Source organism: Pezoporus occidentalis, unplaced genomic scaffold, assembly GCF_034315485.1.
Source record: "Pezoporus occidentalis ecotype Australia unplaced genomic scaffold, CSIRO_AGI_Poc_V1 ctg33, whole genome shotgun sequence".
NCBI classification, from domain to species: domain Eukaryota; kingdom Metazoa; phylum Chordata; class Aves; order Psittaciformes; family Psittacidae; genus Pezoporus; species Pezoporus occidentalis.
The window spans coordinates 4,221,967-4,245,312 of NW_026915268.1; the positions used below are offsets into that span (position 1 = coordinate 4,221,967).

Sequence of the window (23,346 nt, forward strand, 5' to 3'; positions counted from 1 at the left end):
CAAAAGCTAAACTCACATTTTGACAGGAGGGCAGAAGTAGTATCATTCTGACAGTAGTGGTAGTTTTACTGGCTTCCTCTGTAGAATTCTACACTAGTGTTTATTTTCCAAGCCCTTTTTATCTTAAGACATCTATTTCTGTCCTGGCTGCTCCAAATCAGGTCATTATCCTTGCATCTACTTAAAGCCCGTTGCTTGAATTTAACCTTGCATTACCAGAAGCATGTTTCTTTAAAGGCAGAATCTGCTTTCTGTGCAATGGCTTTTGTTAGGAATGTTGCATTAAATATGAGAATAAACCTTCCAAACTCCCTGATGTGGTTAGAGAAAGTGCAATAAATACATGAATCCTGCAGAACAAACTAAAAATTTAACCACTGCTTAAAAGGTAAAAATTACTCAGGTTCTCCTTTGGGGTAGAAAAAATGGTACATAGACAGCTATGTGTGGGATCTCAACCATCAGAACTGCATGGTGAAATGCTCCATCTGATTAATTTTGTTCATCTTTGTGGGCATTACTGAGATCTTCAATGGCTTAGAAAATCTGTGAGTTCTGGACAATCTAACACTATGAAATCCCTCCCTGATGCATGACTTAAAAATGAGTAGAAATTAGAGCAAGCTGAGGAGAAAAACGGGAAGTTAATTGTTTGGCTGATAGGTGTGCTGCGAGCATTGTAACTTGTTGTGTAGCTCTTAGTTTGGATGCTAACCTCTACAGGCTCCAGGGAAAGGTCTGGGTCAATAAGAAGATGGTGACATCTCACGGGCAGGTGGCCTCAGCAGCCCCTGCTGAGGAAAGCGGGCACTGGGATAAATCACACTTATGCCGTTCTATTGCCAGAACCAAAGCCCCTCCTATAGAATATTGTGCAGAATCCTCTGCTTTGCAGGTTTCCCAGATAATACGCAGCACTAGGTACGCTTTTCCTCTCTTCACTTACTCTGTGTGCTTCCTTTGCGTGAGGGGGCCCTGCCTGTGGCTCTGGAGCCAGGCACATCCTCTGCACCTCCAGTCTCCTGCGCTCTTCAGTAGGTACGGCCGGTCACCTACAGCTGGGCTGCTAACTTCACTGCCTCCGCTTTCCTTTTGAACATAACCCGTGGTCTCTGCGCTAACGCCCCCCTCACCGACCTCACCTGCCTACTCCGCACCATACCAAGCTTAGAGGAGCGGCTTCTACACGACACGCTCAGGAGGGACAGGGCTGCGACGCCCGGACACCGCTCCCGCCTCAGGCACTGCCCCTCACAGGAGCGCGCCAACCCGAGTGGGCGGTGACGCCACGCGCGCTGGGGCGGAGCTGACGGGAGGAGGAGCAGGCCGGTGGTTGCAGGAGCTCTCGCGAGACTTGGGGCGGTGTCGCGGGGCCGAGTTTGAACTGCGGGAGCGGCGGCAGCGGCGGGCGGTGAGCTGGGGGTGCGCCTGAGGGCCATTGTAGGTGGTGGTCCGCGGGGCTCGGTGTGGTCCTGTCTCCTTTCCGCCCCGCAGACGTCTGAGACCTGCGGCTTGCAGGTCTGTTCCTTTCTGGGTCTCGTTGTTTGGGCCTTCCGCTGTTGTTCCGGGGGAAAAAAGCTGTTCTGTGCCCTGCGGCTCCTCAGGTGCTGCGTAAAGCGAAGTGGGTTGGGCGCGCTCCCCCTCTGCCGTTTTTTCCTGTAGGGTTAACGGTATGGGTAAGGGGACTCTTCTGCCAGAACCGGCCATAAGCCCCTGCTCGGGTGTGAGGTGCCGAGAGGACGTGCCGGGGCTGGCCGGCCCCCCGCTGCAGTCGGTGTGGGACTTGCTCACCAGGGAGCGGGTTTTGTGGGAGGTGAGGAGCCCTGAGAACGTTTCACCTGGCGTGTGCGATTTGGGAGGTGAAGACCTGGACGTGTTAAAGTAGCTGATCTGGAGCGTAATGGGGATACCTGCCCTACGGGAGAGAAACTCGCTAATGATGTTAGCGGTCAGAAAACTGCGAGCAGATCAGGACAGAGAGAGCCGTTGGGTGTGACCTCTGGGGACAGCAGTTAACTACAAGAGCAGTTAGTGGGAAAGGAAGCTTGCGCCCCAGAATAGTCCTTTCCTGCCTCCTACCCCAGTACTTTTATAAAGGAGTGCTTAAATGGTTGAATAACCAAGGACCGGAGCCGTCAGCACAGAAGCCATCATAAAATGTTCGAAGATTATTAGCCAAAAGTGAGGACCTCTTGTAACTTCTAGTAGGATAAATGGAGACAGATTTCTAGTATGTTCTCTCCTACCCGCTCATCTTGCTACTTTTTGAAACATTATTTTCAAGGTAATTTACTTAACCTCATATATAGTATTAAATTACAGGTAATTACCACCCTATACAATGCAGCTTTATGAACAAAGCTACCTGAACTTGTTTATTTTCATCCAGAATTGACAACGAAAACTTGAGGATGTCTATGCTCTAAAGGCAGCTTTGATGATTTAAACTTCAACTATAAAATTAAAGCCTAACATCTTTTTTATGACATCTCTGTGTAAATGATTTATGAAGAGCTCAAAGATGTTGTGTGTGAAACTGGAGGAGAGCATTTTGAATAGACAGAAGAAGTAGGAGGGAACAAGCCAAAAATCCCCAAATAACCCTTAAAAATTATGTGTGGTAGAACGGCGACCCAGGGTGTAGTCTGTTTACTTGCCCCACAGGGTGCAAGATCGTCTGTCCTTTGGCAACATTGCCTGCTTGCCTGTTTCTAAGCTGACAGCTGCCTCAACTCCAATTTGAATAAGATTTGCATTTCTGTGGGGTTTTAGCTTGTGATCTGCATTTTCATGAGACAGCCCCAGGCCTTAAGTTTGTATTGAGAGGACTGTGCTGTAATGGCAGCTTGTACTCATCTGGACTAGACAACAGTTGCGCTTTTTTCTTATTTCTAAAGGTGGAGTTCAAGAATAAGGTCAAGAAAGACTTAAATGGACTTCTGAAGGTGAGTTAAGAATGTAACTCAAGTTTAGCTTAGTAAGCTAGAAGCTATCAAATTGCTATGTTGCCTCTATAATGGTGTTTGTTCAGAAAATAAAGCTCTTTTTAAAATGCTGCTAATGAAGTGATTAGTATTAATTAATCTTTTTACTAATGTGAAATGCATGCCCCCAGTGGTTAACCTATATGCTTGAATTGATTCATCTTACTGTTTAATGTTTCAGTATTGAATTGTACCTGGCCTTGCAGTAGTAATATTGTTTATTCTTAGTTGTATGTATGCCAAATTCCTGTCTTTCAGTGGCTTACTTTAGCATAAGTGTGCAAAAATAGTATTTCAAGCCTTGCAAAGGTTAGATGTGAAAAACTGGCTTTGGAGCCTGGCTGGATAAAGTCTCTTTGTGTTAAACTCTGATAACAGTGGCAAGTGTTGGAAAATGAGTAAACAAGAATTTAATAATTTCTATCTTGTAGCTCAGAAAGGAATTGGCACAGTGTTGCCTTGATATACTCCTGCATTTTAAAGTTGTTTCCATTTATAGGAAGCTAGGTAACTAGTAAGAATTACCCATGTAGAACAAGAGGTAGCAAAAATAAAAAGTGAAGGCTATACATTACAATAATGACTCTTAAAAATACTCTTATATAAATTTGCTCTTTTAATATCAGGATCTTGATAATATACATCAGAATAATATATGTGCTAGTAAAAAATGGCAGCAACTAAATTCCTTATGTAAAAAAGCAAAAGCACAGAATAAGACCTTCAATGAAAAGTTCCATTAATCTTTGAATTATATAAAAAAATATGAACCTTGGCTTTGAAAAATAAACTGCAGGGGTGGTCTTTATTTGTACATCATTGGTGCTGAATGCTTTGAGGGAACTCTTGAATTTTTGTTGTTCAGAAGCATGAGTTGGTTAGTATTTTCTGTCTTAATAGGATTTGTTTGCAGTGTGCTGGTTTAGTAGACTTGGGAGCAAGCAGTCATGCAAGCTTATGGTGTTAATTTAAGTTTTATTTTTTTAAAATTGCATGTTTGGATTTATTTTGACTAATTTTTGCAAAATTTACCTTTACTTGTGTCTTCTGTTATGATACAAGAATAAAACAGGTGAATTTTCTGAAACATGGTAGAGGTGGCAGTTATTAAGTAGGTTACCTGCAGCAGGTTATCTGAAGTTTAAAGACATGAAAGACTCCATTAAGCACTATAAACAAATAAATAAATCTGTGTTAAAATTCCTTGTCTTTTGACAGGTTTTCTATTTTTGGCTCTTCACCTTTATCTCTTTCTGTATCCCACATAATGTTACTAGGAGTAAACTATCCTCATACAGCTGCCTAAATGGATTTTGTTATTTGTGTACACAATAAATGATATATTTGTGGGTTTATTTCTAATGCCACAGGAAATATTGTCAGCCATATACATAGAAGTGTATTTTCAATGTTATTTCCTAACCCTCTCTTTTATACATGGCAAGGTAGCTATATGAAAGATTAACTCCGGTTCTGGTGGGCTAGGAAGTTGGTCTGTACACAGGAGTTGTTTTGTTGCATGCTATTAGTTAAGGCATAGTTAGGTGTTAACCAAATTTATTGAAGAAATAGCTATTACTTCACTGTTCACAGGAGTATTTGTTCCTGGCTGTCTTTTTTTTTTTTTGTGTCTTAATGCAAAAATACATCCTTGTATCCTGATTAAGACAGGAAATCCAATCACTTCTTTCAGATTAACTGCTGTCACTTACTACAGTGTATTTTTTAATCCTTTTGTGTTTGCTATGCTGAAGTAAAAAAAGGAAGAAAAATGGAGACTGAGACCATTTTAAGCCTTAAAAACCAACTCAAGGAAGCAGAGAATGAACGAAGAAAGGCAGCACAATATGGCTTGCATTTATTGGAGTCCCAAAGTGAAGTTCAAAATGAGTTGGATGAAACACGTCGCGAATTGACTGAAAAAACAGAGGTGATGTTTTAAACTGAGTTTGTTATGTTTTTTTGTTATGCTCTCCCATGTAGGAATGTAAAATTAATATGAAGTGCTATTTTTGTCTTAAAGTACGCGTTTTGGGTATGTTTAGTAATTAATTCCTGTTATGCTCTCCCTGTAAGCTTTGTATCACTTGAAGCTATAAAAGGAGCACTGGCAGCAAGACTGTAACATTGAATTCTTGTTTTTTTTCAAATATTCTAAATACTGAGGGATTCTAATTTGTATTATTACATTTCTTTACAGCTCAGAAAAGAGTAGTATAGTGTTGAAATACAGAAGTAGTACTTAGTCAACCGTATTCTTCATAGCAATTGTTTGAGAACATTCCAATTGGGAAAATCTCTTCCACTTCTTGTAAACTTGTTTGCTGCTGCAAAGCATAAATGATAAGGAAGAGGGGAAGGATCATACTTTTCTGCTGATAAACACCTGTGGTAGCTAGTCTGTTGAGAAGCTGCATCCGTAGGCTGTGATCCTATGTTACAGGCTGGAGCACAATTATGGACAAAGCTTGTCTGAGCTATATCAGTTGATAACTTCCAAGGGCAGAGGGAAGGAATTGTCTGCTTTCATGCAGTGGAACAGCATCTTGTGTGGGAACCGTGGTTATCCTACAGATTCCTTTAAGTTTTTGAATCTGTGGTTCTCTTAGAAATCTGCGAGCCAAGATAGTTACCATGAGCACAAGTTTTAACAGTAGGCACAAGGGACGTTGAGAAAAGTCTGTGTACTCTTCTGTAGAAGTCTGTATAGTCTGTGGGATTTATTTCAGAGCAGTAGACAATTTAGGTGTCTTTACCAGACATTGAAGCCTTGTGCAGTAGGGAAACACTGAATGGACTGTAATAAGTTCTAACATAATTAGGTTCCATAGTGGTAGGAAGGGCACCTTAAGCTCTCCCTACATTTCTAACACTTGTGGAAAAGATGCCCACAGCCTTAGTGGGGGGTGCAAAGAGATACACAGTTCCCATGAGGAAGAGAGTGTTGCACAACCAAATAAGCCATAAAATTTCAGGGCAGTTTTTCTTTTTTTAAAACACGGGTCTGATGATTCCCTAAATGGGACTTTAACAAAAGGTTGAGTGAACTACAGGTTTGAGGCTTTGAGTGTCTTGATGCTGAGCCTGTATTGAGTAAACTGCTCCCTAAACATTTATAAATATTACATCTAGCTTTATTAGTCTGTTATTTCTTTCAGAAATTTGAACAAGAGAAATATTCTCTCCAGAGAGAAATTGAACTCAAGAATCGAATGTTGGAAAGCTTGAGTTTTGAATGTGATTCCCTTAAGCAGCAGCAAAGCATGCAACTGGATAAACAGAAAGAACAGCTCGCCAGGGTCTATGGACAAGAAATCAGTGACCTTAAAAACAAGGTTTGCCAACTAATATAAAGCTAAAATGTTGCTAATAGCATTTTAAAGAATATGTGTTTAACTCATAATTGCACATTTACTACCAAAACAGCTCAAATAGTTACGATGTGTAGGAGCTTGCTTGGTTATTTTTTAGCAAACATCTGCATAGTTACATTGTTAATTATAAAAAATTTCATAGCTTATTTTCAAGAGTTTACTCTTACGTTGTATTTCTAAGACATTTTCTGTGGTTAGAACAGTCAAAAGCATTGTATGTTGCAAGAGTTTGTTTTAAAATGGTACTACTTACTTATCCACTGTCTTTAAGTTGGAGAGCCTGAAAGCAGAACTAGATGAAACCCGGCTGTCTGAGAAACAACTGAGGCACAAAGTAGAGCATCAGAAGGAAATAATTGCTGCCAAGTCAGAAGAATTACATATCATGTCTGAGCGTGTACATGAGACCATGTCTTCAGAAATGCTCAGTCTTCAGCTAGAACTTACTGAACTAGAAAGTGTGAAGGTGAGTGACTAATACTTAATGATTAGCAGTGTAGGCTAATGGAAGATAAAATCCTGCACTTTTGCTCTTTTCAGTTTTCAGTACTTTGTGTACGTTGCTACCTTATGACTGGCTGACTATTCAGAGAATGCGTACTGAACAAAATGGCCTTGCTGTATTTTAAGGCCATACAACCTCTTCAAGATAATAATTGGTTTTAAAAGTAATGGCTACTGACAATGCTATTTGGTTCGCATGGTCCTGCTTATTGTTTTAAAAATACTTTATTTTATACTTTTTATTTGTTTGGGGTTTTTTGTTTGTTTGTTTTTTGTTTAGGCCAGTGTTGAAGAGAAGCTGAATGAACTAGAGTATGGTAAAGAACAACTAGAACTCATAAACAGTAACCTGCGTAATCAGCTGGAGCGTCTACAGGGAGAAAAAGAAGAAAGGGAAAAAGAAGTTGTTTCTTACTGCAATGCATTAGAGGTATTCTCTTCATGTTATTCAACAGTGGTAGATGATCCCTGAATGGCACAAGTTGTGCTGTTAACTTTTTAGTGAAGTGTGAGTTTGGAGGGGGAGGATATTGGCTCGTCATCTTTGGTATTGCTTCTTGCTAAATACTCTTGTCTGTTGGCTTTCGTTTGTGGAAGGCTGTGTATGAAGATCTGTGCAGGGCAGAATTCTGTCTTATAATGGGACCTTCTCACAGGTCACTGATAGAATTTTGATTTTTATTTCAAGTTTCTACTGAATGCCTTGGAAAATTTTGTACTAGGTAGTAGAGATTTGTGACAAAACAACAGAACAAGGCTAATAGTCTCAGTACCATTAGTTCAGTAAGGAATAAAGTGGAATATTAAGCCTAATAGTGAAGCAAAATTGATTCTCTTATTGACTAGAACTGTATGCACAGTTAAGTACCACAGTACAATATAGTCTGTGCTAAAGGCATAGGAAATGAAAGAGGTAAAATCATCTGATTAAATTCATACATGCAGTATATCAGATGCTTAAATGGCTAATACCCTCTTTGCTTTAATCTAGAAAGCTCGTGAAGCTAATCAGGAGCTTCAGGTTCAGCTGGATCATGCAGTGCAGCAGTCTTTGGACCCTACAAGAAAAGGCAATTCTCTCTTTGCTGAGGTACAGTTATTCTACAGATAACCAAAAATATACAGAGGAGGGAAGAAATATTTCATAAGGGTTTTTTTTCTTATATTACATTGAGAATATTCAAGTATTTGTATCTGATCTGGCCAGCAGGAATCTCTGATCCTCAAATGTTACTTCATTGTTGAACTGTCTGGGGACTGACCTATTGAAAACAATTCTTATGCATGCTCTGAATTTGAGGAGTTAATAAACTGAATGGAATAACTTAAAGTTACATTGCTGTCAAGATAGAAGATGGGACTGAGAGTTCATGACAATTCTGCCAGCAGCTTTTAGCTCTTAGTAGCTTTGTTCAGCTGGTAACTGGTCTTTAGTGTAGAAGATAGTATGTGAAATATAAGAAGATGCTGATGAATACTGTCTTTTAGAAACAAGCTGAAAATGGCTGGATGTTTGCATGTTTGGGAGAATTTTTGAATTAGCTCTTTGAATAGAAGTTCAGCCACTGTTAAATGCATAGGGAGTTATTTTGTTCTCTGGTAGCACCCAGGGAATGGGTTAAATTAGTACACAGTTCATTTTTTTTTTTTTTTTTCCTCGTGCCAATGGATAAACCTATTCTACAGCAGCACTGAATCATATGCAATGTTACTTGGATATCAAAACGTAAATTTGTTGCACTTTAGTGCTTAGGCTTCAGCTGCTCCAACTGTGTGTGCTCACTTTTATCTCAGAGATATTGACAGTAGTGCATCATTTCAAGTACGCTTGCTGGAAAAGCAGTATTTGCAGAACCAACATGGATTGCTAGGTAACACCTCATGTAAAACTCATCATCCACTTGACAAGAAGTCATGTTATCATTTTCGTAGTAATAACTGCTAACAATGTTCTGTAGGTGGAGGACCGTAGGGCAGAAATGGAACGGCAGCTGATCAGTGTGAAAGTAAAATATCAGTCCCTACAAAAGCAGTATGCGTTCACTAGAGAACAGTTGCAAAGAATGAAGGTATGACCATTACTGCAATACTGCAGGGTTTCCTTGGGGTCTGACAAGGTGCTGCTTTGGTGCACAGGATGGGGCTTTGGTTATCTTCTGAATATGTTATAGTAGTCTGGGGGAGGGAAGTGGGAGAGAAAGTAAGTGAGATGTCATTGTGCTATTTGACTTTTATGGTACGCCAATGTTTTTCTGTTGCTAGTAGTGCTGCTACTTTATCCTGGAACTTCATGTTATACTGAAGGTGCTGTGTTTGCTTACTTTGAAATAGTTGTGAAATGGGTAAACCACAACTCCTGTCATTCAAACCAGCATTCAGTTAGTCTTGAAAATGTCTTTTTTTTTTAAATCTAATTCTTGTACTACCTGAGTTGTTTACTTGTGGATTAACTATGTTTGCTAGGAATGAACGTAAGGAAAAGGGGTTGTGCCCTGTCCTCTCATTATACTGTTCTGTTCCTTCTGTCCAGGTTGCTTTCTTGTTTTGTTTGCCCATATTTTTCTGACCTTATCTGTAGTGCAAGAGAAAGTAATAACTTTTGTCTTAACTATTTAACTATTTAGACTCCCATAGGATGTGAGCCTGTTGGTTAATACTGTCGCGAATGAGTTAGCAGAAGCTAATTTGCAAGATAATGTGAAGGGGATGCTCCAAAACTGCCAACTGGTTTCATGTTGGTCTTGTGATTTTCCAGCTCAAGTGTGGATCCTTTCATTTGTTCAAATACTTGAACATGCAGTTTGAGGAGAGTGCTTAAATATCCATAGCTATAAGGAGTAACACTGACAATAGTAAGTCTGTGTTACCTGGCTTGTGAGGAGAAGTAGGTGGAAAATAATTAAAAAAGACAACTGCTGATGCAGCAAAGGAATTATCTTTTACTTAAATCTGACCTTGAGAGCTAGATACTTGAGGGGGTGGTTGAATAGGATCTGTTTCTTCAGAAATGCCCTGCTTGTAACATGAGGGTATGTCAGTCATACTAATTGACTGGTGTAAAAACATTCCTAATACTGAAGATTTTGACCAAGAACTGAGGCAAATTGCTGTCACTGTTCTTCTACTTAGTGGTTTTATTTGGAATTTCAGTTTGTACTCAGTTTCTTGCAGTGTCAACCCTGGAGACAGGCAGTTTGTCAAGACAGCTGTTTTGCTTACCTTGCTATCTTAGATCCCTGTTAGGATCCTCTCTACTTTGTGCTGTGTTATGATGCTGTATGTTAAAGCTCAATCTGTAGCTAACTGATTGCTTCATTCAGCAGCCGATTCCCACAGTGTACTTAACTGTTGTTGCAGCTGTAATTGTCAGAATGCCTGACTTTGGTATTTACTGATGACTTCGGTAGATCTGACTCCTGAACAGGTTGTAGACAGTGCTATTGGGAAAGTTTTACTGTGTCTGGTGTATTTTCCACAGCCCACAGTATCCCTTACAGTTTCTGTTTTGGTTGGTTGTTGTTTTTTTTTTTTTGTTTTAAATCTGCTATCTGCAGTTCTGCCAGTTAGCAAGTGGGCTTGTAAACAAAAGGAAAATAGGTTAATGTCTGCAGGCTTGGGAAATGTAAGGACAACTTTAGTCAGCTAGTGGAGCTTAAAATTTTGCCTCCCTTATGTCCTGTAGGAGCCATGAGGAGATGCCTCAATCTTTCTTTAGCTCTAGTTTGTGTACAGGATCATTGACCTCCTTTACTAGCTATAGGAGATTCTGTAGGGAAATGCTCTTCTCTGTTTTTCTCTGTTAATCTGTAGTCTTAATTTAAGTTGGTCCTTTCCCTGTGATTTCTCTAAGTGTCCTACATTGGTACCTTATCCGTACTGGCTGGACTGGGAAAAGTGCTACAGTTACCTCTAAATCCCTGCGAAGTCTTTCTGTTATTGCATTTCATATTGTTTCTCCACATGTTTGAACATCTGATGTATCACATTTGACTGTATGTATTAATGTCCTTGTACTATGATGATATTGTTAATGGCATCAGAAAAATCTGCTATAAATGCAAGACTTGTTGATAAACTTCTCCTTTTGTAATAAGAGAGGGTGTTGCCTTGCTTAAAAGGGTGTGTTCCACTAAAGGAACATCTAAAATTCTTGGATTGGTATTACAGAAGGCAAATTTAGTGTTAGCTATACCTCAGAATCGGGATGACTGAAAAAAAAAAAAAAGGTTTTTAAACTCATTGATGAACTAGAGTGTGGTTTTTTTTTTTTTCCCAAGTAAGATGTTCACAATAGATGCATTTTGGCTCTGAAACAACTTGGACTGCAGTTGGTGACTAGGTGTTCATGGTTTGAGTGTGAAACGTTGTGTGTGTCCTCAACAGAATATTTATAGGTTCCTTAGTCAATATGTGGAAAGACATGACACCTCAGGACTAAGCTGTTCCGTAAGCTTTCAGCTGTCCTAAAGATTCCTAGTGTCAGCTTACGGTGGTAATTGTGAAGAATATATTCAGGATTAAAATGACAAGGCTTCCATACCCTTAATTCTTCTGGGTAAGAGGCTGAGGTTTTCAGTCACTTAACCCAGTATTTGTTGTAAAGATTTTGTTTTCCTTTTTCTCGTAGCTGCAGATGGTTACACTGCTCCAGCTGAAAGGCTCTCAAGCAGAATTTGATCAGCTGGAACGCTTGCAGTCAATGTTAGAGCAGAAGAATGGTGAGATACAAGATCTGCTTATGAAAGTGAGGCAGCTAGAAAAATTTAAGGTATGCGGACAGTAGTTAAGTGGAGAAGTCATAATCGGAAGCTAAAGCATGAGAATAAGGAAGATTCTGAGACCTATCTGAAATCCATGCTTATGTTTGAAAAGAATCCAAACAACTTTATTTAAACAAAGTTTTATTTCACAGCTGGTGAACATGCACTTATGAAGCTCAGAGAAGCAGGACATTCTATACCACCTAGTCCCTGGTTTGGAAAACAATCTTTTCTGGGTTCCTGTGTGTCGCAACTTTGTATTTTACATAGTTACTTGTGTTTAAATTCAACTATGTGGCAAAGGTCACTGGTGTGACCTGATTTTTTTTCTTGGAAGGCACAGCCATTTCACCCTTCAACTGTGTGTTCTTTGGCTTTACCACTTTTTAGTTTCTCAGTTATATTTGATTTCTTAGATGTTTATTTTTTCATGTGTCTCAACTTTGCAGTTGAAGCATGCCCTTTGCTAGAAAAACTGACTTGCTTCATCATCCTTTAAAGCAATTTCTTCAGTCCTCGTGTGAGAGTTGGTATCACCTTGTTGTTATATTTTTCCCCCTTCCAAAATATTACAAGAAGACCTGTGTGTACTGTTACTGAGGTTGGTGTGTATACAGAGTTAAAACCTGTAGCTTTCTTGTGTGTATATATATATATGGACTAGTTTGGCTGTTTCTTATCACAGCTGTGGCATGTAAACTTAGCATATCAGCTTATGCATCCTCTTTTCTGCATTTAACCAGGGTGGCATAAAGCTAGGCTTAACCCATTTTGGTAAGCAATTAGACAGCTCAATTGCTTTACCACTTCTGTCACATGTAAGTTTGATGAGTATTTTTCTTTGTCTCAGTGCCATAGATAAGTACTGTCAGGAAATTAAATAATTGATTAAATAACCATCTAAAGTACTGGTAGTATTAAACCTTGAGTACTGCTTGTTCAAAAAAGAAAAAAAGCCCATGAAACAAGCCCCGAGAATGTCACATGTTACTGCTGTATTTTATGGGAAGTTTATTGTGTTAATGGCATCTTTATTATGAACCAGCTTTCTTGTTGAAGAGATGTAATTGATTTTTGAGGGCTTGGCCATTGTGTTCCTTTGGGGTCCAGCTGCTGAAGCTTAGAAATAAAGACTGAAACAAAATCCCTGCAGGTTAACTAAATGGCCTGTATTTTCTAGTTGAAAGGAAGATAACTGTTCTTCGGTGCTACTTGAAAACCTTCTAGGGTTAGGCTAACTTGCTTTTTGTATTTTTCTTTGGGTGAATGAGGGAGAACTGTCAGTTTCAGTGCTATCTGACATCTGTAACCAGTGAGGAAGTACTTGGAGCAACTGAGCTCTCTTGTGTGTTGAAATGCCTCTATGATGAGGCTTCTCCATAGAAATACCTACACACTGTCACCTGAGGACTGAGTTAAAGTGCTCTGAAAAGTCCCTATTTGACAACCTGATTATTTTTTTTCTTTATCAGACTTTGTATGAGAATGTGGAAGAATCCAAAGCTAGTTGTAGCTCAAAAGGAGGGGAGTCTGAAGATGGTTACTATGTGGATTTACTGCAAATGAAACTTGACAACTCCAAGTAAGTACCTAATGGTCCAAGGCCTAGATATTGCTTGTAGTCTGGTTAACTTCTAGCCACTTGGTCTTATTCTCCCTTTTTTGTTACTATTTGTATGTAATCCACTGATTGTATGTGTAAATATACTCATTGTTTTATTCTCCAATGTTGTGGAGCCATTCTGTCTTTGTTGTGGGACTGTGAGTTGTTTTGGTTTTAGTTATTGTTGCAAAAGGATAGCCGCAGAACTACTTTTAATTCTTGTTGCCTTCTAGAATTATTGTTAATGCTCCAAGATGCAGGCTAATTGAGAATTAAATAAAATAATCTGTAAGGGAACTATATTAAGCTTCTTCAAGACTACAGGGTGTATTTATGTATTTCTCTTCTAAAAACAGCCAGATAATAGCACTTGAAATGTTTATTGGACTTTTTAATTGTATTTGTTGGCTGGTGAGTTCCATATCTATCAATTAGAAAGTCCATAGTCTTGAGGACTGTTTTTGACCCCTCAGATTGAAGTATTGCACATGCACCAGGAGGCAATGGTCTGCTGTGTGAATTCGTGATAAGTCTGTTGCCTCACTGTGGTGCTGCTACGAGAAACTGGCATGATCCAAGTATTTTGGAACTGCCAAGGAATGCAGATTCAGTGCTTATGATGTGGAAGTTAATGGCCTCTGAAACAGAGGCAAGGAAATGCACTGAGTATTAACATAACTGGTTTTGTGTTGGGTATTTAAAGTAACACCTCTGTGTAAAGTTTGTATTGTCTGTTACAGGAGTAATTATAGTAATTTATACACAGGAAATTTATACTAGAAAACCCCCAGTGAAAGAGTGAATTTCTAGGTTACTGAAGGTTTCCTAAGCCAGCATACAGCTTTGTTTTTAACACGAGTTTTATCTCTGGTAACTAAACTCACTGTTTTATGTGAAGTTCAAGTGAAAACTTTCATTGTATTGGAAGAGGTCTCTTGCATTTCCTACTACAGTATAATCCCAAATTTTATGTGCAGAATGCTTAGTTGACTTTGTACTGCTTTACTTAGAACCTGTATAACTCTATCATTTTCCTCCCACCCCAGCAAGGAAACAGAAACCTTGAAAAATGAACTGTCTTTACAGAGGATGAAGGCTCTGCACGAGAGCCAAAGGGTTCTAGAAGTTGAAAGGAAACTCTTTGCAAATGAGAGGTGTTTGCAAGCTTGCCAAAGTGAAAATATGAACTTGCGAGTTAGGCTGGATGAGCTAAAAATGAAGTATGAACCTGAAGGTAAATGCTACTCTTCTATATGGGAAAAATGAAATCTCTGATCTTCTCAACCTTTGCAAGGTGAATGACATTAAACAGGAAACACTGGATTAGTTAAGATATGAACTAATATTTAAATGGCTGCCTCTGTGATAATAACCTGGTCCAAAACCTGCTGAACTGAAATAGTAAAGTCCTGTCTTTCTCATCTTATGTCAGTATGTATACAAACACTGATATTGGGAGACAAAAAAGTACATGTTACAGTGTTCAGCAGTTTTATAGATAACCACAGTCAAGTAGGTGGGAACAGATTCTCAGGAGATGCTTTTCATCGAAGTAGTAGTATCTGTTGATGAGAAGTGCTGGGTTTCTGAATGCAGGCAGCTTGAAAGGAGCTTTGTGCAAAGCATTTAGAGGAAAAACTGCTTAGTAGCTCAAGCTAATGTGGATTAAATTTTGACAGCAGAGGCTCCCTCAAAAACCAGCTGATAGTCGGGTATGTGCAGAAACAAGGGAGTTCCAGCCGGTGGAGGAGAATGAATGGGGACCCAGAGGGGTGAATTGCTTTTGATGCTTGCCCATGCCCAGAGGATTTAATTTTGAAAACCTAGTTGTGGAAGCTTACCTCAGGAGCCTCCAAAATGGAGATAACATAATAGAGCATTCCCATGTAGTGCAGATCATGTAATTTGAAAGCCTTGGTAAAAAGGTGGAGTGAATGGGGAGAAAGAGTTTTGTCTCTTTTTCAACCTAACGTCTACTGCGATGCTTACTTACTGTAACAGGTTAGATCAAGGACAGTCTTTAAGGGATGTGAGTTATCTATGAAGAATTATTCCAAGGTCTTTAGTCATGTAAAATGTTCTTTATTTGCTTTATTCTGAACATGTTGGTGGGCAAGTTAACTCCAGCTTCACTTGTGTACAAAAAATATATTCCTTTTTTCTTAGAATTATTTATGGGCACTAAAATTAAAAAGAGGATGGAGAAGGCTCCAGTGGGCAATACTTGTGAATACTTGGACAGCAAAAATACTTCAGTAAAAGAAGCTGCTCTTACTCAGTTGCCAAGTAAGGAAGAAATCAAGATGAATTCCATGAACTTGGAGCAAAGTGGTGCTTCTCAAAAAAAACATGATCCTGAAGCAGCGCCAATGAATATGGCTGTTCAAGTAATGCAGAAAGTAGCTGAACCTGAAAGAGAAAGAAAGAGAGTTAAAATTGAAGATAAGAATCATGATGCCTTTACTTCATGTAGCAGAAGTGGAAGCAATTCCTTGACTTCAGCTGCCCCCAGGTCAGTGTCGGCTTCTGTCTATGCTCAAGGCAATCAGCACAGACCTGCATCTCTTTTCTTTCGCTGCATGAACTATGCTATCCACTTCTTTATCTATTTCCTCAGTGTTGCATGCAGTGTAATTCCTCAGCTCCGGCTGCCTGCGTTGAACCTCTCAATACCTTTAAGAAAGACTAAGATGATGACTAGTAAAAGAGACTCTTGAAACTGTAACAATCTTTGAAATAACTTTTGCGCTGCTTGAGAATGCTGAAGGTGTGCACGTAGCATGACAGCGCGTCCCCTGTTTCCTCTGATGTCAGAAATAGCTCTTCTGTTTTCTTGGTCCCTTCAGAGCTACCACATGCCTGTAGCATATCATGTAATAAAGGCAATAGCTGTCATGCTTCAGTTTCAGACTGAATTTCAGCCCTCATCAACTTCAAGATTTAGCTGAAACCCAGAAATTATTTAAGTAATTATTAACCTGAATTAGATGAACAGAATTTGCATTGTATGAGAAAACCGACAATTTATGATGCTTTTTGTCAGACAAATGACTTGCATAATCTGGATGCATGATAACTATAAACACAACTGGTAAATTAAGATCAAGTTTTTTCCCTGAACAGAATTTCAGTTACTTTTTGATAGATGAAGTAACTTCAAACAATAATTACCTTAAACTTTTTTTACCTTGGTAAAAGGAATGCTAATTTCTCTTTCACAGCTAATGCTTTTGTATTCTGTTCGTATTCATAATCTTTGTAAATGTGTTTAAGTGTTTGGGGGGGGGGGAATCTGGGATAACTTAGATACTTGGAGCTTAGAACCTGGTAATGTCTGCTAGTAGAAATAGTTTGACTCTAAAATGACAGCAGCTTGAGAGGTGGAGGAAGGTATAACATGGGAATCTGTGTGGTATACCCTAATCAGTGGCATTAATTTTTTAACTGGATTGATTTTTTTTTTGACTGTCAAATCAGTTATTCAAGGTCGCATTGGATGTGATAAACAGTTTTAAAGTAACCAAACAGTACCATGTTTTGAAACAGTCTGGAAAGAATATGGCAGAATTGGCACTTTAAGGGGCTGTGTCAAAGTATGTGGGGATTTAGAGACAAGGAAAGATCACAGAGGTCAAATGTGGGGGGTGCAAGTTGAGAGGAAATGCTGTATAGTTTAGTGATGGTGTTGTGTTTTGGTGGTGTTCTGTACACATCAAGGAACAGATAGCTTGTAACCAGGGTGTGAAGAGGTCAACTGATTTCCTCCTGTTTCTTTTGGAAAGGAAGATCCAGTGTTTGCCAACAGGAAGTTGTTGGAAACGGTTTATGCGAAGTGAAGGGGAAACCTACCAGAGAGGGATGAGGAAAGTATTTTGTGGAGTTGATATTTGAAAGCAGAGTGAGTGGAAAAATGTACTAGAGGAAGGTGAAGTCAGTTCATAGGGTTCTAATCTTGCACCCATTGCTGTTGACTCAAATAAGAAAGAAATCATAAATCAATGGATTTAAAAAGTATAATCACCAACACAACAGGAAAAAAAAAGTCACATAACTCCATGTAAGTTTTTAAGTTGTTTTCAATGGTGGTATGAACCTGTGAAAAACAAATCCAGGCAGAAGGTTCCATTCATATTTTTATGATAATGAAATACTAACTCCCCAGTTAGTGATAATGATAAGATTGAGGATTTACTTAACCCTCAACTGTTATCATTTATTATGAAATAGCAAATCCTGATAAAATCTGAGTATTTAAGAGGCTGGGTTTCTAAACTCCAAATCCCTGGAGTGTTCTGTGGTGGATGTGGCCAGACACTAGATAGGAACACAAGCTAAATGCAAAGACACAAAAAATATGGACAACTTGAGCAGGCATGGAGAAAATGGACCCTGAAAATGGAGACTTTGGGGAGGAAATAAATGTTGGGCAGTTGTCAGTGTTTTACTTTGTGATGCTCCAGCTGAGAAGGCTGTTGTGGTCCTGGGGGATATTTTTGCAAGTGGAGTAGTTCAGACATTAGCCTAGCTCTGTCATCACTGATCTATGAAACGTGGCAGTGAAAAGTCATAGTAACTGTGAAAGGATTGCAGTCTTCATTTCTAGGAAGGGTTGGTTGAAAAGCTTTGTTATCTTTGTGGGGGGGTGATGAAGTGTTCAGAAGTGATCGGTATGTATTGGTATGGGTGACAGATTTCTGTATTTGAAGCTGCTTCTTTGCTGACGTGATTGAGTAAAATGAGGCTGGGTAAGGGGGAGCTAAGAGCATCTGTCTGTATCTGCAGCACATGTGTGTACTTAAAACGAGTAAAAACTGAAATACTGGATTTAGGTGGTGGTGCTGATTATGTTATGGCATGTGGATGTTGAGAACATACTACCTGAGAGTAAAGATTGAAATTTTAAGTCATTATTAATTGTGAATTGCTACTGTAGTTCAGGCAATGCAAAGGTTATAGGCAGTGATGGCTTGTATTAGGCCAGCTGGTGAGTAAAAAGACACAATTCTGCATTGAAATGCTTTTCTTCATGTTTGACACCGATATGCAAATACCAGACCTTGCTGCCCAACTTAGTTTGCATTTAGATTTGAGCTTGTCTGCTTTAGTTTGATCTCAAGAAGGGTTTGTGTGCCTAAGAGCTTATTTGCTTTTTTAAATTTAGTTGGATTATATACACCAAATCCACCTCATTTAAACATGGTCCAAATGCCTGTAGCCATTTGGCTCAGCAGGAGATGTGGATAACTGTACTCTGTGGAGTTTTAGTGATGATGTTCATCCTCAGGAGACCAAGCAGCGTCATCAGACGGGAGCTTTGTCTTACTCGAATCGGTAGAAGGAGCCCCCATTACATCTAGTTTTTGGAGTCTATAAAGTCAAAGCTTCATAGAATCATGTCACAGTTTCACAAATGGGTCTTTTCGAGTGAGAGTGTTTAACTGCCTTCTCTCCTTTCTGATCCATCCCTTGCCCTGTGCTAACCCTTGATGAAATATGCCAATGCTATTAAGGGGTGTTCAATGCTGTGAGCTGGCCTTGGTATGAGGACTGTGGTGGGTTAATATCTTGCTGCCAACTGCCCACCCAGCTGCTCTCATTCCCTCTCTTCAACAGGATGGGAGAGAAAAGAAGGTGGAAAAAGCTTGTGGGTTGAGGTCAAGACAGGGATCAGTTAGTCGTGGGCAAAGCAGACTTGGGGAATAGCTGGAGAATTCATTGTCAGTTCCAAGTAGTGGGACAGTGAAAAAGAATAGAAACTATCTAACCCCTGATCCCCAGCCCTTCTTTCCAGATTCAACTTTACTCCTTCATTTCCAACTTCTACCGCCTCCTTACCACGTGGCACAAGGGGAATGGGGGTTGCAGTGAGTTTATAACATTTGGTCGCTACTGCTCCTTTGTTATCATAAAGGTTGGTAGAAAAGAATTAATCTGAAGGTGATGATCAGGTCTTTACTTGAGAATGTTATCTCTGTAACCTCACTCATTTGTCCCTTGTGATATGTACCAGCCTGTAGACATGATCTGTCAAACACTAGTAAAATGTGTTCTTTTCAACAAAAAGTAATTCAGTATGCTAAGTAAAGTGCAGTTCAGCAACTCAGGCTGCAGAATAATCATCCAGAGGCTTTTGCAGGCCAACTATGAAAGACTTAGAATGAAAGAGGAAAAAATTATTTGCTTGTATTGTCCATTGTCACATTAAAGCTCAATGATTTGAATATTCAGGCATTTTTGAATACTCACTGTCACAAACTAGAGTTTTCGTAATGAAGTAGATTATGGTGATTGATTGCCGATTTAGAAAAAAGCTGTCACTAACATAGAAGTGTAGCTTATAATATGAAATGGCTCATTCCATTTTCATAAGCCAATGTCAGTCCTCTGATAAAATCACTTCAGATATTTACTAAGGTGGCTGTAGTCTGAGGAAGTTAACTCACTGTTTGCTGCCTCGTGTAACCATCCTGGTGTGCATTCAGAGCATGCAAAGGTGATTCTTTTGTCTCTCCAAGTAAGAAATTCTAATAGCTGTTTAATGCTATGAAGCAATCTTGTGTTTCTGCTGTGAATTTGATTTCCACAGTTCTTACACTGTACACTAACAGAATTACCTTATAACATAGAAACGGAGTATTTTGTATAAAACCCAATTGTGCTGCTTTAGAATATAATTTAGGTCAATTAAATTTTGACTTGGCTTTTTGGTTTGAGTTATTTCTTTGTTCTGGATTTTTACAGGAAATTCCTGCTGGAAATTATGGCTGCTGGAGTACTGTTTCTGGTGGCCTTGGACAGAGGGTTGTTTTAAGGTAGCATAGTGGAGGGACAAATGAAAAGCATCTACCACAGGAACAAGCTCTCTATCCTAGATAGAGCTGCCAGGGAAGCATGGGCTGAACTCCAGACTAAACACTAACCAGATCCAGATTACCAAGAATGGACTTTATCCCTTTCCAAATAATTACTACTTGTGATAACCATATGATTATTGGGCTGCTTGCAAGTAGCAGCACAGCTAAAAGGGAGAGCAGCTGGGGAAAAGCCAACCATAGACAAAAATGATTACCCATTAGAATTACAGGGGTGAACTTAATGAAGAGCAGTGGTGGGGCAACACTGCTGGCCTAGGAGGATGCATAGCAAGGCATAGCTTCCTTTCAGTCTGTTGAGGTATAATATGTAGGTTGCTTGCAATGGATAAGAATAGTTCGATATATTATTGACTGGGGGGGAAATCTGTAGTTAAACTTCGCAAAAAGCCTTTGTTACAGCTCCTTTCATAGTCCTCATCTTCAGCTGTGTATTTCTGTTGCAAATACATCTCCAGCAGCTGCATAGCAGCTCTTCTTGTTTGGAAACCCACTACTGAAAGCAGCTGTATTGCAGGAGGTTGCTCACTGGAGGCTCTTGAGATCACTAGAAATCCACAAAGTCACTAGAGAGATGCTTTTGCTAGTGTAGTGGTGGAGTAGCATAGTATTTGTATGTGAAGTGATGTTTTGTTTGGAATTTGATTTTTCCATAACTTGTTTGGCTGTGTATGATAATCAACTCATTGTATGTGATTTGGCTGAATGAATACCATTATTTGTCAGTCTGTTCTAATGACACATTTGTATGATTATGAAGTAATTCTGAAGTAATCAAAACACCCAGTTGTGCTCAGATGTCTAAATCTCATTGTTACCTTGCCTCTAACAGCAGTGTGGCAGCTGTGTTACCATTTACAGTCACAGCAGAATTGAAACATGTCAGTGGCAAATGATGTCGTTCAGAGCCTGAAAATAATTGTTTTCCTGTTGAAACAACTTAGTTTCAAATACTTGGGCATTAAGATAAAGGCAGTGGTAATTTAGCACTAGGGGGAAACTAATATATTGCTTTCAGTGTAGTCCTTGATTTGGTTGTGTGAAAGCAGAATGTTTGACTTCCTCTCGTTTGTGTTCCATTGCTGGGACTTTTCACTTGAGTTGTGCTTTTGTGAATGATTTCCTGTATGTGCATGGCACGGGCACTGTGCATTTGTGAGGTTTAAAGGCTGATCCCAACCCATTAATACATTCTGTGACCTTTTTTACCAAACATTTCAGCAGGCAAGGGCATGAGAGGGGAAGGCGATACTTTAAGTGATGAGATGTGACTAGGACTGATATAAAAATGCTTTATATTAGTCTCATTTTACTCTTAAGCACTGCTTGCTCTGTCTTAGCATATGAATGGACTTGTATGCCAGTTGGCTTGTTGACTTTGCTTGAAACTCTTATCTTAGCCCTCTTTTTCAATAACAAAATGTGTATTTAGAATGGTTGCTTTGCCTATAGGTTAACAGCTGAATCCAGCTTTGAAACTACGGAAAAAGGAGATGAGAAAGAAAATAAAATCAAAACTGAGAAGAAAACGGAAAAGTACGCAACGTTGTATGTATCTTCTAAGGCAACTTCTGGAACGCAGTGTGCTCAGCAATAACAATTCTGGAAGGCGCCTCAACAATTTGGAGTCCTGCTTCAGCAGGCAATACTGAGTAAACTGTTGTCACACATGAATGTACAGATTCTAGACTTCACTATTGATCTGCCTGCTCTGTGAAGAGTATGGTGGCATTAATGAGAGTTGCACTTTTGATACCTTAGGGCATCCTAGAGGGCATCTGATGGTTCCCTGGCACCTGAAGTGTTACCTTGTCTTGAATCTTGGCTAAATCTCTAAACATGTAGTAGTTGTTACTTGTTTGAAGCACAGTGCTATTCTGAAAGATGAGTTCTTGCTACAGGTCTCTTAACATAAGAGGGGTCAGCCCTGAGCAAGAGAGACTAGACAGCTTTGATGCAGAATTCAGCTAAGCCACATGCTCCTGAATTTCTTCCCTCCTGGACTCAGAATTCTTAATGGCTTGTTTTTCCTCCTTATGTGTAATTGTTCTACTTTCAGACAGACCTGATTGCAAAGGTGCATGTTAACCTCTATGTATTTTTGTGGGACAGTATTCTTTTGAAACTACAAATTCTTTTGTCTGTACCAGTATTTAAAATAAACCTTTATTTCTCTTCCTTTCTAAAATGTAGTCCATATTGCATTTGTGAGTTTTCCGCCATCAGAATACTTCTAGATAATGTACAAATGTACCTTGTAGATGCCACATCTGGAGTTAAGTAATCTGTAGAAACATGATGATGTTTGTTAGTTTGTGGTGGGGGGAAGTCAATGTGTTGTGGTTTCTTGTATGCAATAGTCTAGGAAGCTTTTGGAGAAATCACTCACTAGATGTACCTGATGAATCTGTGAATGCACTTGTCTAAAACAAGTGTTGGGATGTGCTCATTTACAGCTGTGCCTGGTTAGAAGTGATGTTGGAGTCTGTTAACTGTGCACACTGAAGTGCTTTGCTGTCAGTTGCTCATCTCCATATGTACTGAACTGTACCATTTGAAGTGACTGAAGATGTGGCTTGTCACTTTGCAGTGCAGTTTGAACTTGTTACCAGCACATTTCTACATAGTTAAATTTAGGCACAGCCTGGTGACTGTTACTGCTGTTGTTGAACAAGATAATTGGAAATCTGTGCATCACAGAATCTAATTGTGGCATGTCATCAATCTAAGAAGTTACTGTTACTAATTAAGCCTGCATAAACTGAGAATATCTTATTTGTTAACTTTTATTAGGATGTTCCATGACATTACAGGAAGAAAACATCTATCTATCGACTCTTGACTGTACATACGAACATTAATATTATAGTGAAGAAAGTGTTTTTCATGCTACAAAATATAAGAAGAAAGCCTTTTTCATACATGTGGTGACAGCTTTGTTTACTGTTGCTGTACTGAGATGCAACTAGCATAAAAATGAAGTACAGAATTGCTGTAATAAGAGGAAAACCTGCAGTAATCTGACATTAGATGTATGTGCTTCAAACAGAGCACTGAGCTGTAGACGTCTACCGAGACAGTTAATGATGTGTTTAGCTACTTGTCATATGACACTTCTGTTTCGTGGCATTTATGACTTACTCCAATTAAAAAAGAACAACATTAGGATGTTATTTCAATAAATGAATAGATCTGATCGGAGTTATCTAGTTATCCTGAAACCAGCCCTGCTGTGGCTTACTTTGGGTA

General features: G+C 39.3%; 1 protein-coding gene across 3 annotated transcripts; it reads left to right on the forward strand.

Annotated features, from left to right (window-relative positions):
* The first annotated feature begins 1,495 nt into the window (after positions 1–1,495).
* SPDL1 (spindle apparatus coiled-coil protein 1) lies at positions 1,496–22,285 on the forward strand. Of its 3 annotated transcripts, XM_062629211.1 has the most exons (13): positions 1,689–1,859; positions 2,898–2,945; positions 4,739–4,914; positions 6,143–6,319; positions 6,630–6,824; positions 7,143–7,292; positions 7,854–7,952; positions 8,821–8,931; positions 11,490–11,630; positions 13,095–13,204; positions 14,272–14,459; positions 15,392–15,737; positions 21,550–22,285. In XM_062629211.1, exons 3-13 carry the CDS (start codon positions 4,756–4,758, stop codon positions 21,692–21,694), a joined length of 1,821 nt encoding a protein of 606 aa, XP_062485195.1. In that variant the 5' UTR covers positions 1,689–1,859; positions 2,898–2,945; positions 4,739–4,755; the 3' UTR covers positions 21,695–22,285. The 3 variants fall into 3 exon arrangements, with proteins under 3 accessions (XP_062485193.1, XP_062485192.1, XP_062485195.1); XM_062629209.1 differs by lacking the exons at positions 1,689–1,859; positions 21,550–22,285 and adding an exon at positions 1,496–1,518 and having other exon boundaries at positions 15,392–16,399; XM_062629208.1 differs by lacking the exon at positions 21,550–22,285 and having other exon boundaries at positions 1,684–1,859; positions 15,392–16,399.
* The last annotated feature ends 1,061 nt before the right edge of the window (positions 22,286–23,346 follow it).

What these genes read in the sequence shown, in the direction of transcription:
- SPDL1 (XM_062629209.1), top strand. Translation starts at nt 4,756, where the DNA reads ATGGAGACTGAGACCATTTTAAGCCTTAAAAACCAACTCAAGGAAGCA. An exon ending in CTGAACTAGAAAGTGTGAAG is followed by an intron (nt 6,825 to 7,142) that starts GTGAGTGACTAA and finishes TTTTTTGTTTAG; the next exon opens with GCCAGTGTTGAAGAGAAGCT. An exon ending in AACAGTTGCAAAGAATGAAG is followed by an intron (nt 8,932 to 11,489) that starts GTATGACCATTA and finishes TTTTTCTCGTAG; the next exon opens with CTGCAGATGGTTACACTGCT.